The 17,302-nt window shown below is 39.0% G+C and overlaps 1 protein-coding gene across 4 annotated transcripts in view; it reads left to right on the top strand.

Moving 5' to 3' along the window:
• The window catches only part of VPS13B (vacuolar protein sorting 13 homolog B), a 485,868-nt gene that overhangs the window by 378,874 nt on the left and 89,692 nt on the right, over positions 1-17,302 (top strand). For 3 of the 4 annotated variants that reach the window (XM_042465697.1, XM_042465696.1, XM_042465698.1), the window contains 3 exons: positions 207-409; positions 2,903-3,110; positions 3,410-3,594. In XM_042465697.1, the coding sequence (XP_042321631.1) occupies positions 207-409; positions 2,903-3,110; positions 3,410-3,594 (596 nt within the window). Of the gene's footprint in view, positions 1-206; positions 410-2,902; positions 3,111-3,409; positions 3,595-10,419; positions 10,601-17,302 lie in introns of those variants that run through there. The other variant, XM_042465699.1, reaches the window with a different exon arrangement.

Raw genomic sequence — 17,302 nt, forward strand, 5'->3', positions numbered from 1 at the left:
TTATTTTATTTATTTATCATTTTATTTTATTTATTTATCATCTTAATTTATAAATTTTATTTTATTTATAAATGAATGAATTCAGCCTTACCAGCTTAAAATGGAGCTTTAAATATAAGTGTAACAATAATGCTATGGGGGGAAAAGTTGCACTAAATGTAATGACATCTAACTTTAACAGTATTTGTTTTCTGTTTGTATATTAGGTAGAATTAATGGATCATCATTAATGCTTGACATCAGTGATTTCCTTATCGAGACAAGTCTCCAGGAAAAAAGCAGAATGCTGCTTGGACCTGTCTGTTTTTCTGTTACAGTAGAAGCCAAATGGTGTAAACACAGTGGTAATCCTGGTCCAGAATTGTCAGTTCCAAAAGTACACATAGATGTGAGAAGTGGACTGATGCAGGTTTGTATGTGGGAATTCCTAACTGAGACTTTGGATGTCAGGACAATATGAAGTTGTCAACAGAATGAGAAAATTTCCTAAATCTGAGGAATTTTTAGCATGTGTATATTTGCCTCTTGAAAGGAAGCATTGTGTAATGGCCTGGGAATTGGAGCCCAGGCTATAAATCCCTGTTTATCTATGAATCTACTCAGACCTTGGGCAAGAGACATTCTCTCAGCCTCAGAGAAAGGCAAAGGCAAACCCACTCTGAACAAAGCTTACCAAGGAAATCCTTTGATAAGGTTAACTTAGGGTCATCAAAAGGTAGAAATGACTTGAAAGCACACAACAGCAGTGACAGTATTTGTTTTCATACATGGAAATGGCATCCAATTATATATGTCGTATAGGAATGTCTTATTAGTCTACTAACTAAACACTGTTAGAACTCGCAATCGGATTCAGGCCTGAAAACATTTACTGGGAATCTCTTTCCTTTGGTAATTATGATAGTTTTCAAGGAATTCATTTTTAATTTTAAAAAATCCCCAGTAACTTGCAAATAACCCAAAGATTTATTTGTTCCATCTTAAATCCAAGTAGCAGTCTGTCTGTTTCACTATCTGTTTTTAAAGTTTATATTGTGATTTTCAGATACTCTGCAAAAGTGACAATATATTAGGACTGTATGATGATGTTTCTAGTAATCTTTTCTGCTGTCTGAAGATGGATTTTATCTGCCTAGTTAGAGGCTTTTCCCTTGCAAGGAAAAGTAAAGAAGCCAGTGCAGAGGGACTAGGGATATGCTAATAGTTTTTTTTAATGATCCTTTTCTTTAATCTAGAGGAGTGTAGGCCCATGCAGAGGTTCCAAGGACAAATTTTCATCCCTGGATTCCCTGGATCGAGACACACTGTGCCAATTTGAATCTGAAAATAGGGCAATGATCATAATTGGAAATCAATTTTAGCTGTACCTTGGGGACAGGAGTTGGAAATGATCCAGCACTGCTGGAAGACTCCAGGAATGGCAGTAGATCAGTTTTGGCATGAAAATCCTCCAAATAAATAAATAAAAACAGGTTGTGGGAACTGGTGGATTTGCAGTTCTGGACAAAGTCTGAATGTTGTAAAAACACCCCTCATGGTTTGCATACAATCCATGGTCTACTCAATTCCTACTCCAGTCTACAAAATCTTCTTGTCTCTGGCATTTATATGAATGAGAAGTGCCGCTACTGCCATCAAAATAAGAAGAATGTGTAGTCTGCAGATATTTCATAGCTGCTTCATTCTTGTGTATATGAGATATCACCCACAAAAGATTAGTTATGCTAATTTTTAGATGCCAAGGCTTAATCATCATTCATTACTAATTACAGTACCATGCAGATGAGGTTAATATGCATCCTATGTTAAATATTTAACATTTAAAATCGTTGTTAAACTTATTAATTTGCTTCTCTTTCATGTATTTTCATCTTGTCATTTTTTATCTTTTTATTGCTGTGATATGTTTATGATACTTAAGTTAGCTGCTTCTCTTATTTTTCATAGAATCATAGAATCGTAGAGTTGGAAGAGACCACAAGGACCATCCAGTCCAACCTCCTGCCATGCAGGAAATCCAAATCAAAGCATTCCCGACAGATGGCCATCCATCTTCCTTAGAGACTCCTTAGTGGAGTCTCTAAGGAAGGAGACTCCACTACACTCCGAGGGAGTTTGTTCCACTGTCGAACAGCCCTTACTGTCAGGAAGTTCATCCTAATGTTGAGGTGGAATCTCTTTTCCTGCAGCTTGGATCCATTGTTCCTGGTCCTGTTCTCTGGAGCAGCAGAAAACAAGCTTGTTCCCTCCTCAATGTGACACCCCTTCAAATATTTAAACAGGGCTATCATATCACTTCTTAACCTTATTTTCTCCAGGCTAAACATCCCCAGCTCCCTAAGGCTAGATGACCATCTGCTGGATGTGCTTAGATTGTGTATTTCTGCATGGCAGAGGTTTGGACTGGATGGCCCTGGAGGTCTCTTCCAACTCTGTTTCTGTGATTCAGAATAGAAGGGTATTATTACTTCTCTTGGTCTGTACAATGTATTTCTCTTAATCTGTACAATGATTGGATTAAAGAATACTACATACTCATATATAATTTTTCTAAATCTTATCACTTGACATGTGAGGAGAGAGAGAGAGAGAAATTGAGGGATCTTGTCTGTTCTGTTTCCTACTACTGAGAGATTTTTATTATTATTTAAGGAAGTACACCATGTGTTGTTGTAGGAAACTTTGCTGCACTTAAAATGTTTGCCATTATAAATACATCTGCTTTTCCTAGTATTTTGGGGCCAGAGTCTTGTCTTTTAAACCCTTCAAAATGTACATGCTTATTTATCTGTTAAGTCTGGAGAATTTCTAGAATAAACTAGCTAGCAATTATGCTGGTTTTGTGATGGTTGAACTTAAAATGTTTAAATGTTTTTGAAGTTACTTTTCTCTTCTCTTTAAGGTTTTTTGGGGACAAGAACATTTGAATTGCTTAGTTCTTTTGCATGAACATTTGCAGAGTTACTTTCTGCAAGATGACAAGGAGGAGAGGCAGGGCACCGCTCAAATAAATCCCGTACAGATTCCTACAGAAAGTAACCAGGGCTCTAAAACAGAGCATACTTCAGATGATCTGCGTACAGGGCTGTTCCAATACATACAAGATACAGGTACAAGTATTTTTAAAATGCACTCCAGTTACAAAATAATTTCAGTAGTACCCTATTAAACATTACTTTCCATTAACAGGGGTATTTTTAAGAACCAAAAAAGTTATCTGTTAGAAAATGTTTTGACATTTTTCTCCATTTTTACTGTGACTTTTTAAAAGTTAGGGAGATTGCTCTTTTTATTTTTCCTCCTTTTGATCCAAAGGGATTTCTTTTTAATTGCCTTGTTCTCATAAAACAGCATGCTCCCTTTTTAGAAATTATGTAACCAATTATGGCTTCCTTTCCTAATTTGATAGAAGCACAGAAACTCCCTAGTGCCTATGAAGTTGTGTTTTACAATGAAACAGAGGATAATCCAGGAATGATGCTGTGGAGATATCCAGAACCCAGAGTGCTCACACTTGTGAGAATCACACCCGTTCCTTTTAACACCACTGAAGATCCAGATATTAGCACTGCAGACCTTGGCGATGTCCTTCAGGTTGGTAGCATTTTTGTCAATTTGGAAAGTACTTTTTAAAGTGTTATTTGGAAAGTTCTTAAAATACTTTCATTTTTAGAAAATTTTAGCAAAGATCTCTGATTTGAAAAGAAGAAGCATAGACATTATAATGAGTGTAGCTATTTATTTTGAATGCTTTGGTCTGAATAAACTGGCCGGGGGTGGGTTCCTGAAATTCTGAAAATCTGCAAACATAATGTTTTTCTGGTGCAAAAGTTTAGAACTGGCTCACAAGATTCCATACATCCCACTCATTAATGCAACCTCCCCCCCCCATATGTATTTTCCCACTCCTTGGTCTGAATTTGATTGGCTATTTAAGCCTGGCTAAAATAATCCGGGGACAATCTGAAACCTGGATTCTGTAAAGGATTCAGTGGTATCCACCTACTAATAGCTATTTGTTCCCCTCTCATATTTACAAAAGTTTTTCTTTGTTCATATTTGTCATTAAAAATCTTTATTTTGTCTTTTGGACACATTAGAAATGTGAAATATTATTTTTTCAGTCTTTCTACCTGATGTCTGACACAATGTAAAAGTGAGTGCCCGTATGCACTGACCAAAAGGCCCATGCTCCCCAGTATCATGTAATGCTGTAGAGAAGATAAGGTGATTATCCTTGGCCTAGGATTGACTTGTCTGGATATCGATCTGGCAGGCTAGCATGTGCATCCATTTAGTCTAGCTAGACAGGGAAATGTGTAGAAATGGATTGGATATTGCTTTAAGTTTCAGACTCGTGACTTGGGAGTATAAATAAGTGGGTTCTAGTGAGGAGACGTCATTAATTTCAGATTTAACCCATCTGGTGGTATGTCTTTCAGCTATTGATCAGATAAGCTGATTTAGCGGTGAAACAGACCACCCCTTTGCGCCGTCATGCAGGTGGCTTCAGAGCACAGCATTTTTACCCTGCATGTTCTGAAGCTGCCCATAAGCCGGCTTCCAGCTGCCTAAACATGGCCCGGCTTCCGGGCACTCCGGTGGCGTGACATATATACACTGCATACTGTCAGAGCGCCATAAAGCTGGCTTCCTTCTGCAGCGGGTGGGAAAAGCTGGCTTTTTGCTGGCCCAAAAAGGAGCGCCTGTTTGCTGCTCTTTTTCTGGCAAGCAAAATGGTGAGGTTGCTGTGGCCCCAACCCATCTTTGGAGGGGGCGGTTTGAAGCTTCCTCTTTGGGGTGGTCTGTTTTGCCTTTTAGTTGGAAAGCATTAAAATAATAATAATAATAATAATAATAATAAATTAATAATAATAGTGTGAGATCAGGAAATGCTAATCCTCTATTTCTAGCAGTAATATATCTAACTGACTTAAGGAACCTGTGCCTTTTTTATTACCAATTAAGTGCTTAATTATCACTTGCCATTTTTAACATTTAGATAGAGGTGAGGTCAAAGGGATATTTTGAAGTAGAAAAGGCAAATGAGGGATCAAAAACATGTTAACTGTAGCAATTCACTCTAATAAGGTTTCAACAACAATAGGTTTATTGATTAGTCAACTGACCATATCAACAATAAAATACAAAACATCAAAATACATACAAGGATAAAACTGAGTCACTCCTTGGACTCATATAAAATTAACTAAAAAGGTAAAACACATAAAATTAGATAAAACACATAAAAGTTAAATGCAAATCTAATAAAATAAGGATAGGATATATAATAAAACAAACACACTAATACTGGAAGAGTGGGAGAAACCAATGGGAGTATTTAAATAAACTCATCACCATGGCATGGAACCCCATTTTGTATAATAAATTGATCTCTCAGGTGAGCAGCATTTATAATAAATTTAGCGGTACAGTGCACTAAATGTAAATTCTCTCCAGAAAGAAAATGGTAGAATTTAACTATAGGATCCCAATCAGTCATTCGTACCAAAAATGGTTGTAGAAAATGGGATCTCACCTTGTCATAAATACAGCAGTCAAATAGTATATGTACAGTATCCTCAACGGCTGAGGCACCACAGATACACACCTTAATAAGGGAACATTTAGTGGTTGCCAAGATTTTATTTTTCTTGCCATCCACGAAGTAACTCAGCTGTGATTGCATGGGACAAGTTGCATGGTATCTCTCACTATTTTTTCAGCCTGAAGTGGGCATGATTTGTCAAACGGTATCACCACCCCTCTGGACTTATTTGAATCACCAGTCATATATTGAGCATTAAATATGAATTGTGGAAGAATGGAATCTGTCTCATTCTTATGGGTCTCTTGCTGAAATACAATAATGGGCATAAGTTTTTTTATGTATTTGGTAACACATGCACATTTGATGGAATATCTAGACCCTTAACACTGAAGGAGACAATTCTAATTCCATCCAAGGAGAGAATACAGTGGTTCCTCGGGATACGAAATACCCAGGTTACGAAATTTTCGGGATACGAAAAAATCCCATAGGGAATTATTGTTCCGGGTTACGAATGTTTTTTCGGGTTACGAAAAAACTTTTGGTGCTTTTCGGCGCTATTTTACACGGAATCGCGGCTTTTCCCCATTAGCGCCTATGGCAATTCGGCTTACGAAGGCTTTTCGGGTTACGAAAGCGGCCGCGGAACGAATTACTTTCGTAACCCGAGGCACCACTAAGGATTATGAAAGGATAATTACCAAAAAGGATTGCAGTCTGTGTGGTAAACACCCACACTGTATGCATCCATCCATTTGCCATTCCACATATAGAGCAGTTGAAGGACAGGCATCATTACTCATGATGAAGGAAACTTACAACTATATCAAGGGGGTATGAATCTCAATTAACATCCATAAGAGGTAAAAGGGGGATGGGTAATGGAGCATATAGGGGCAAGATGGATTAAAGCAAAAGAAAAGTGGAGACAGTGTAAATGGATTATTCTGTTAACAACATATGCATTTTAGATATGACAGTCACGAAAGTCTCCACATGCATGATAATTCACTTGGAAAAAAAAAACCCATTTATACATCACTCCTGCTTATTGTAGAATTATCACGAAGGGCTTAAAGTTGTGTCTTTTTTCTCAGCATCTCCAGGGAAAGGTCTTGGAATACTTGTATATTGTGGTTTTGATAGGTTAGATCAGAGATATTGACGGTTTTGTCAGTACCTGAGCCTTCTTTGGGTAATGAGCAAAGCAGAGGATAATTTCTCTAGGCAAGATATTTGATATATTTTTATATGTATTTTATTACTGATGTATGTGTTTTAGCGGACTGTAATCCCGCCTCGATCCATCTGGGAGAGGAGGGAAAATATTATTATTATTATTATTATTATTATTATTATTATTATTATTATTGGTTAAGATCAATGGATCTATGTATTCTTTCAACATCTGAGGGATTAAAATCCAGGTCTGGGCAGGTAGCTTTAATTCAGGTGAGTATAACAGGTGTGGAGACAACAGGCAGATTAGAACCTTGGCACTAGTCTATGGGAGTGAAGCCAGGAAATGGTGGGGGCTGCTCCCAGGAGTAAGTATATAAGAGGGAGGAGGTTTGAAAGTAGTTGATATTTATTGCACCCTGAGGGGTTCAGGCTAGTTAGGCTGCTGTGAGGGGCAGTTAGAAAGGGTTTTAGGTACCCAAGAAAGGAACAAAGAGTGTCCTTAATTAAATTGTTGTAGTGTCCTGCGGGAGACAGTGTTTGGTGACTAGTGGAGTCACAGGTAACCAGAAGGGTTATAAGATACAAAGGTTTAATAAAGGTTCTGTGAGAACTTATGGCCTCGACAGACCGGCATCAAAGGCTGGCATCAGGGCAGAGTGGGGATGTGGCGTCCACACGATGCATGCCCTAACTCCATCCCATGCCGGCGTAACACCGCACACACCACCACACACAGGCGGCGTTACAGCACTCCTCTGACACTGTGTCCAGATGATGCAGTACCAAAGGAGCACCAAAAAAATGCTGTGCTGATGGTTTTGACACCCTTTCCACGGTGCAAAAGGTAGCCGCTTTTTGGTGCTCCTTTTTGTGCCACGGAAAGGCCAGATCAGGGCCACAGCATGTAGTTGCTGTGGCCCCTATCTGGCGCTGAAAGATGAGTCTGCACGCCGCCCTTTAGAGGTGGTCTGTTCAGCACCTTAGTCTATAAGGAAACCTTATTTGTTTCTATAGAGAAACAAAATCAAGGTAAAGAAACCGTTAAACTGTGTAACTAATAAAGTATTTATACACTGTATCTATTTTGAACACTATCCACCAAAATAGATACTTTTACAGCCTGACTTGTAAATAAATTTATTACTTTGTTTCAACAAACAGTTGTTTGAAGTGATTTTAGGAACACATTAAAAACTCTACCAACATTGAGAAAAGTCTTTTAGGTTTGGGACTTAGATAGTGGGGGAAAACTTGGAACCCAGAATGCTGGCATCTAAGGAGGGTTATAGTGCAGGAGACACTTAAGAGAGTCCCAGGTTTGAGTCTCACAGTTAAAAATTGGTGGGATAGTGAACATCATCTTCACAGCAGGTCACCATGTTCTACATGCACCGAGAGTCCTCTTACGTGAATATTTAACAGTCTCCATTGATTTTCAAAGCCTTCAGTCTTGTTGAAGAGATAATCATCTGCTTGTTCCAATTTCTGCAATCTGTCTTCATGTGATATCCCTTGCTGAAGGGCTGCATGTGTGGTATCTTCAATATCATGTATGCATCTAGTAAGTGCAGTGAGTTTCAAGTACAGTGCTCCCTCGGGTTACGAAATTAATTCGTTCCGCCGCGGCGTTCGTAACCCGATGCATTTCGCAAGCTGAAAAGGGCTTTCCGTTAGCGCTGGCAAGCCGCGCGTTTGAATTTTGCGCCGAAAAATAATTCGTAACCCGAAAAAACCTTCGTATCCCGGAACAGTTTTTTCCAATGGAACTTTTTCGTATCCCGGAAATTTCGTAACGCGATCAATTCGTATCCCGGGGTACGATTCCAGAGCAAGCGGCCATTCCTGAAGCCCTCTCACTAGATTTTTCAGTATTTTTTTCGAGGCAGTCCAAAAAGGGTAGGACTGGAGCTGTTAGCTGGTCACCTTTCACTCCTTTATTTCCCCTATTCATTCCTTGTGTCATGGCAACATCTCCTGGTGATCTTGCCTCTTCAAAGGGGAACTCGGGCTCCTTGATAGGTAGACAAAATCCCAAAAGTCTGATCCATGACCACAAGTCATTTTGTTCCTTGCATCAGACCGTCAGACAAAATATCAATTGGCAAGATTGCTGCATATGTTCACTCCCAAATTTAATTTATTTGTTGGCATCCACCTCCACTTCTTTTTATTACTATTATTATTATTATTATTATTATTATTATTATTATTATTATTATTAACCTTTATTTATGAAGCGCTGTAAATTTACACAGCGCTGTACATACGATCTTTTTAGTTAGATGGTTCCCTGCCCTCGGGCTTACAATCTAAAGAGACATGACACAGAAGGAGAAGGGAGTGGTGGAGGGAAAGGGTAAGAGGGTAAGATGTTTTACATGTCTACCTTGCTGAGTGGCTGGGCACTGTTATTTGGTTCATTTTTTTCTACCACATAATTTCCACTGACCCTAACAATCTAGCTAATTGCATTTTGCATGCATCTTTGAGTGCTCCCCTAAACGTCACAGGTAATCAAAAAACAAAGGAAAACTGATCTTTTTGATAACCAGATCCTACTTGATATTTACTCTGTTTTGACAGGAAGGCTGACTAAGGGGACATCACCAAATCTGTTTGGAGGTAGATCTTTTCCTTTATAGGTCAGGTTAAGATTATTTTAATGTAGCAGTCAGCCATTTTCCTTGTAAGTGGGTTGACTTGATCTACCCCCTTGAATGACCTATGTGAGATGTCAGCCAGTAGTTCTGATCTATAAGTTTTCTTTAACAAATCATGTAGAGGTTATGTCATTGTGTATCTATTTCCTGTAATGTTCAAAAGAAACAGGCATCATATAGAGAATTTTTATGCTTGTGATATAACCAAGCACTGCATCATTTATGGATCATATCCAATAATATTTTAACCTTACCATTGACTCCAAAAGATTTATGGCAGGTTTAAGCTGGATTTATAAAATTTATATTTATTAAGAAATTATTAAAGAAAAACTTTAACTTCTGATGAATCATTTTTTTTCATTGCATTATATTCCATTAAGTGTTCCCCCCCCCCCTTTAAATAGAACATCCTTGGTTAATGCCATGTTAGCCTATAAATATGCCTGTTTTAAACAGCTTGCTACTGCTTAAAACAGTGGCTAAAGGAAATGTGAACATCAGAGCAATTGGCTTTAGATTTATGGCATCTCATAATTCAGAAAAGATTTGATATGACAGTCAACAGGAAACTAATTATGATCAGCGTCAAAGACATTCATTTTTCGTTTTAACAGAGAATACCCCAGTTTTGGCTAACTCCATTTCCTTTTTGTTTTGCATTCCCTATTGAGACTACAATGTTGAACTGGCATTGAAAGTTTGAGAAAGAGGTTTCTTAGAAAACCACAAATTCTACTGGTGTTTGACTTCTTTCTCACATTTCAGAAACAAGTATTTTGGGAATCCAAATAATTTGCGTATGACAAGGTAGTGATTTAAGAGCATAGCATTAGCAAATAAAGCAGTAAATACTCTGCTACACTTATCAACAGCAAGGATTAACACTTGCCCCTTTCAGAAGCTGACCATTACAACAAACGGATGGTCATTTAATTGCACAGGTATTTTTAATATGTGACATATTTCCCAGACTAGCAATTATGAAGAAAGCTCAAGTGACAAGATACTCCTTAATTCACACAGGTGACAATACTGGAGTTGAAATGACTTCAACTATATTGGTTACAGCTATTAGAGCTTCGGTGCCACATAGGCTATGGATCCAGGTATCAAATAATCTATCTGCAGGCAGATGACACCCATCCTCAACCCGTCCACTGGAAGAGAATCCATAATAGAGTTGGAAGAGACCGCAAGGGCCATCCAGTCCAACCCCCTGCCATGCAGGAAATCCAAATCAAAGCATCCCCGACAGATGGCCATCCAGCCTCCGTTTGAAGACCTCCAAGGAGGGAGACTCCACTACACTCCGAGGAAGTGTGTTCCACTGTCGAACAACCCTTACTGTCAAGAAGTTCCTCCTAATGTTGAGGTGGAATCTCTTTTCCTGCAGCTTGCATCCATTGCTCCAGGTCGTGTTCTCTGGAGCAGCAGAAAACAAGCTTGCTCCCTCCTCAATAAGACATCCCTTCAAATGTTTAAACAGGGCTATCATATCACCTCTTAACCTTCTTTTCTCCAGGCTAAACATACCCAGCTCCCTAAGGCGTTCCTCATAGGGCATGGTTTCCAGACCCTTCGCCATTTTAGTTGCCCTCCTTTGGACATGCTCCAGTTTCTCAATGTCCTTTTTTAATTGTGGTGCCCAGAACTGAACACAGTATTCCAGGTGGGGCCTGACTAAGGCAGAATATAGTGGCACTATTACTTCCCTTGATCTAGACACTATACTTCTATTGATGCAGCCTAAAATAGCATTGGCCTTGTTAGCTGCCGCATCGCACTGTTGACTCATGTTCAACTTGTAGTCTACTTGGACTCCTAGATCCCTTTCACATGTTGTCTCCTTAAGCCAGGTGTACCCAATCCTATATCTGTGCATTTCATTTTTCCGCCCTAAGTGCAGTACCTTACATTTCTCCCTGTTGAAGTTCATTTTGTTAGCTGTGGCCCAGCTTTCTAGTCTATTCAGGTCATTTTGAATTTTGATCCTGTCCTCTCGAGTATTAGCTTTTCCTCCTAATTTGGTGTCACCTGCAAATTTGATAAATATGCCCCCAATTCTGTCATCCAAGTCATTGATAAAGATGTTGAACAGTACTGGTGTGTGTTTATCACTTTGACCTGAAGATGATGCAGTGGCTGATGGATTCCCTGCTGTTCTTGTCCAGAATGCCTCAGCCACTAATAAGGTCCTTGAATGGGACCCCCTATATAGGAAAGCAGGTATATGTTTGTTCCCTCCCCCAATGGATCTAAATAACACCCAAATCACTCCCCCAAAGACTGAGAAGTATGAAAACAATTCACTTACCAAAAATAATATCTCATTCTGGCGTGACTTTCATGTAGAAACCCACATATATAGCTCAAGCTAAGGGAGGAAAGACTGGCTAGGGAATGCTTACGGTATATTGTTCCCCAGGCAGGGCAGGACATATATGTCTTTGTCATGCCTCTGTGCTAGGGCATCATACCCCATGGCTGGCCAGCCATTCAATCTCCTGTTTAGCTGGCCATTCCTGCTGTTTTCAGGGAGTCTGCACTAGGCACAGGGCTCCCTACAAGAAAGATGCACCACCAGACACTGAAGATGGAGAGGTCTTGCTGCTTCCTTTCCACAACAGGGAAAGGAGCATCTGCTAAGTTGGAAGCCCATGATTCTCAGTTGCTTTAACTGATAAATAAAATTGAGACAGTTTCATCTACTGTTTACACTACAGTAATCATATCGTTAAGTATGTTAGACCATACTTTTTTGGTTCCACAATTCCAATCTCAGGTATTTGAACATCATGAAATTATTATAGATGAAACTGGAATGAATAAGCCCATTAAATAGTACAGACAGCCCTCCACATTTGTAGGGTTTTAGGAGCACAGGATCCCCATGAAAGTAGAAAAACCACAAATATCTCCAAGCTGTCCAAGCCTTGTCTCTTAATATCTAATGCCAGCCTCCCACTTCTGCCTTTGCAAAGTATGGGCACAAGCATCTTCGAGACCTTTCTGGGGTTCTTGTGCTCTTTTATTCCAAAAGCAGAAGTGAATGGTTGGCAGGCGGCCACCCCCTTTACCTTTGCAACAAGGAAGGAGAACTGAAAGGTACTTCCCTTTGCTCCTTCCAAAGGTAGAATCTGATGACTGTGATGCTCCCCTGCCTCCAAATAGCATAGCTAATGCTTCTTTTGCCTTTGGAAAAAACAATGGGACTGTCTGTTCATTTGCAACCTCTTGGAACCTGATCTTGGGCGACTGGTCTGGATGATTTTCCAGGAAGCCTGCTTTGATTTGGGGCAGGGAGTGAGAGAGCACATACAACCACTTCTGCATGGCTCAAGCCAGGAGGAGTTTGCTGGATTGATTTCAGACGATCTGCTCTCCCCCACCCACTTGGTGACCTTTTATTGAGTGGTCATTTTGTCTGGTTTTTCTGGGAGCCCAGGCAGCTGGGAGAGGCGCAAGGGAGCACATTGTCCAGAAGCAACGCGGCAAACTCCTCCCAGCATGAGCCGTGCTGAAGTGACTGTAGGTCCTTTACAACCATCCTCATTTTCCTCCTTCCATCTCCACCAAGCTGGGCAAGCCTCCCCCTTCCAATAATAAAACTATACACGAGACAGCCCTTAAAATATATAAGACAACTCTATGGAAAATAAATGACTCTAGAGCTTTCATGGAGGCCTACAGTATAGTGTTGTATCTTGGCTTCATTTGATATTCAAGGCATGTAGGGTCACTGAAGTAAAATGTAACACTCATCAGTATGTGATCAGTCACTTCTTGTTCTCACTGAAATTTTTGAACTGTCTTTAAAGATAGCCCATGGTAAAGTAGGGTACATCAGATAAGTAAATATGATTGAGAGACGGAGAATGGCACAGTCTGGAAAACATTACTGTTATGGAACCTCAGCTCAGTGCCTATAAAATTGTCTTTCCTAAAATGCATTTCTTTATTTACATAGTGTGTCATTGCCTTGTTCCTTTGTGGTGATTAAGAGAAGAATAAATGCAGAGCAGGTTGGACTCTATAGGTTTCAAAGTCAAATAGCAAGCATTAAGACCAGAATTTTTGTACAGTGCCTTTCTCTTCTTGCCATCAAATTTTTTAGTGGGTGTGTGTGCAATAATAAAAGGCGGGAAAGGCATTTCTTATATGATATTATTTTGGTTCTTACCAACATAATACTTTATTGCCATATGCATATATGTGTGTCTATATCACACACTGTTCCGCTTTCTGTTCTTAAGAAACTGATTTTTTAAAAGTTTGTTTGCTTTTCTAGATTTTAAGGAAACTAAATCTACCCTTTGTGGCACACTACAGTCCATAGTTCCACTCAGCACACCTGCATTTACTCTAAACCTAGTAGCTTGATGAATTGATAAGATAAGCTGGCCACATGCTTTCTCTAAAAATAAAGGAATGCTACATATTTTTTCCTAAAGGTTAAAAAGTATTTCTCAGGGCTCTTGAATTACCATATTCTGATACCAAGGGAAAATAAAACCTCAGCTTAGAGTCTTGTTTGTACTTAGAGGGCTTTCCGGACAGGAAGGCAATCTTGATGCAATGCAGTAAGCCACAATACCAGTGGGGCATTACAGGTGAAAAGCACACAGCTGTACCCTGTACCACAATGTATTACAACTGTACAGTGGAATATTTCCTGAACAGAAATAGGGCTTGGTTAACTTTGTTTCCCAAGAGTAGATCACATTAAAATGTTATAAAATCATGATTTCCTGCATTTGAATTCTTGTGGTTTCTCAACTGGTTCCAGTATTACAATGGGGGTTTTATGGCTTCTATTAGTTGAAGATGTATAGAATCCTCCTTCTCAAGTCATCTAAAAGCAGGGAGATATGTAAAAAGAGAAATATTTTTTCCTGAAATATGACTTCTCTAGCATTTCAGCTGTATAACTAAACATCTATGATTTCTTTTATAGAACTTAATATGCGTTCAAGTGTTACTAGAAGGAGTGAGAATATATTGTACTACTTTTGAAGACATCTTATTTATTAGTGTATTTACTTGGAAATAAAGTACAGGATAATTTTTCTTCTGCTTTCATTTTATTTTTTTATGGAAACAAAGAAAATAGATTCAAGGCAGTCTGTCATATTACACCCTGTTACACCCATATTACACCCTTGTAACTTTGCAACTCAGTATACCTGTGGCAATACTCCAAAGGGTTGTTGCATCTGAACAATTGGATTGGTGTCCACAGAAGCTCATGCTAAAACAAATCAGTTTCAAGGGGGCTGCTTGATTACTTCATCCCCTCTCCACTTTCCATTTTATAATTATTTGTGAATACCTTCCTTGAATTACATTGTAGAAATAATGCAGTTTGACACCACTTTGACCATCATGGCTTCATCCTACAGAATCCTGGGATTTATAGTTTTGTGAGGCACCAGCACTCTGGCAAAGAAAGTTGAAGGCCTTGTAAAACTACAAATCTTGTGATTCCATAGGATGACATTGCAGCACTTAAAGTGATGTCAAACTGCATCATTTCTACACTGTAGAAGCACCCTCTGACTGCTACCTGCTTTCCAGGTTCTTGGATGGAAGTACACAAAGCAACTGATAGATTTTTAAAGCAGGGCTAGTAGGCCCAGGCTGGCCTTTCTTTGGACAGAAGGTGACCAGGCAGTTAAGCAGCTGGGGCAAGGAGATGATGTACAGCACAAAAAAGAAGTTGAAATAGGGCAAGAGAGGGAGGAGGAGACAACAGCAGAGTGTGTGTACCTTCAAGCCACCCGTTGACTTATGGCAACCCCATAAATTTCATAGGATTTTCTTAGGCAAGAAATACTCAGAGATGGTTTTACCAGTTCCTTCCTCTGAAATAGAGCCTACAGAACCAGTATGCATTGGTGGTCTCCCATCCAAGCACTGACCAGTGCTGACCTTGTTTAGGTTCCAAGATCAGAGGATTTGGTACCTTTAGGGTATTTAGGACACATGGCTGGCAGATGGTGGAAGGGAGGAGGAAACATTAGCCAAGATGGAGGAGCCGCCATGGTCAGAGAGTTAGGACTGTTACTGACTTCTATAACTCTAAATTTAATCCAATTCTGCCAACAGATGAAAAAATGCAGTTGTTGGTTGATGACCCTGTCTAGTAAATGGGGATGACACTGGAAAATGACACAAGAAAGGTTCTCCATCAAGTATTAAGCTGAAGTATTTTGTGTGGTTTTTTTATGTACACTTTTCAATTAACCTTACCTTGGTGTCTTAGGAGATACCATTGTCATCTGCTGAGTTGTATCACATTTGTAATTAGAGGAAAGTAATCCATTTATGTGATTAATTTAACATGGAACTCTCTGTTTTGATCCCAGATTTTGTTCCAAGAAGTTAATGTTAGGACCTGCAATGAGAATTTGTCTTACGTTAGGCAAGGCTTTCTCTCTCTCTCTTTTTTCTTTTCACTGAACCTCCAGACCTGCACATTAAGGATTAGAGAGTGAAGCTTTCAGATTAGAGGCCCAACTTCCAGGCAGTCATGGTCTTGGGCATCTCTAATTTTACAAATTAATCACTGACTACGAGGTATGTTAAGATCTAGCTTTTGTGCTTATCCATAGCATTTTCCTCAACCGCACTGATTTGCCTCAAGTGATGCTCAGATGGTACATTCACTTGAGAGAAATACAGTGGAAAAATTTTAAAAGGAGAAGAGGGGATTTCTCTGGGGACATTTCTCAGACGATCAACTTATGAAATATAGATATTAACAAAATCTTTGTGCGCATGGATACATATAAATTTTTAATGGAGAATTAATTATACAAATAAGAAGAACATTCCAGTACCGTGACAAATGGCCTTCTCTTATATACTGTATTTTATTCTGTGTCATCAGTAAAAAAATTATTGGTCACACCTACACAGCTAGATAGGCCTCTTGTATAATGTGTGTGCTTTGTTGTAAAGTAATATTTTTCTGACATAGACATCCTTAGAGAAAACTGTTAAGAAATAAGAAATTTAAACTTCTAAAGTAAACATATAGGGTGTGATCCAGCAGACCTAATATGTTGAAACCTCCCCAGTTTCAGTTGAATGTTTAAGTACATACATAACCTTGTCTGTTAAATCAATGAAGTTTAAATGCAGTTAGCTTCAGTAGGACTGGGATTTAGAGTTAACTCTCTCTATATATATGTGTGTGGGTGTGTGTGTGTGCGCACGCGTGCGCAAACACACACAGATACATATAGTAAAACAAAGTTAAGGTAGCCAGTTAAAGTGAAATTCATAACCAGTTTTGGTTTAGAATTCATTTATTCAGAACAAGAAACACTGCTATTTCAGCAGTTGGTAATCTGTAGACAGCTGCTGGTAGCTTTTGCTTCCAAGTAGTTACTCAAAGGTGTTGCTTTTATGAGGAGCTAGATACCAACAATACAGCTTCTAAATTTGCCACTGCTGTGTTCATTATAAATGGTTTGCTTTCTACTAATTTCACAATTGTTAACAACTGTTAAGATTGTGTTCTGATCTTTAATTATACAAATGTTCATTAGTATGGTACTTGGATTTTCATCTTCTATTATAATTTCAGAAATTAAAGTATCTTTGGAGTCAAGAGGGATGTTCCAAAGGTGGCAAGGTTTCAGAGCAGCTTACAAAAGGATTTAAAACAATTTTAAACACCTAAGACATATTAAATTAGCATAGCAGTATAAAATTATTCTAAACACAGAATCAAAAGGTATCTTTTGGGACAGAAAAGTGAGAGACAGGTGGAGAATATTCCTGACTGAGATAGTTTGCCTCTGCTTCTACTTGAGTAAACAAAAAATTTCACCAGTGAACCTAACAGATCAGATAGAGAGATACTGGATCAGCAAGAAAAGAGGCCATTCTGTCATCCCTG

Source organism: Sceloporus undulatus, chromosome 4, assembly GCF_019175285.1.
Source record: "Sceloporus undulatus isolate JIND9_A2432 ecotype Alabama chromosome 4, SceUnd_v1.1, whole genome shotgun sequence".
Taxonomy (NCBI): Eukaryota; Metazoa; Chordata; class Lepidosauria; order Squamata; family Phrynosomatidae; genus Sceloporus; species Sceloporus undulatus.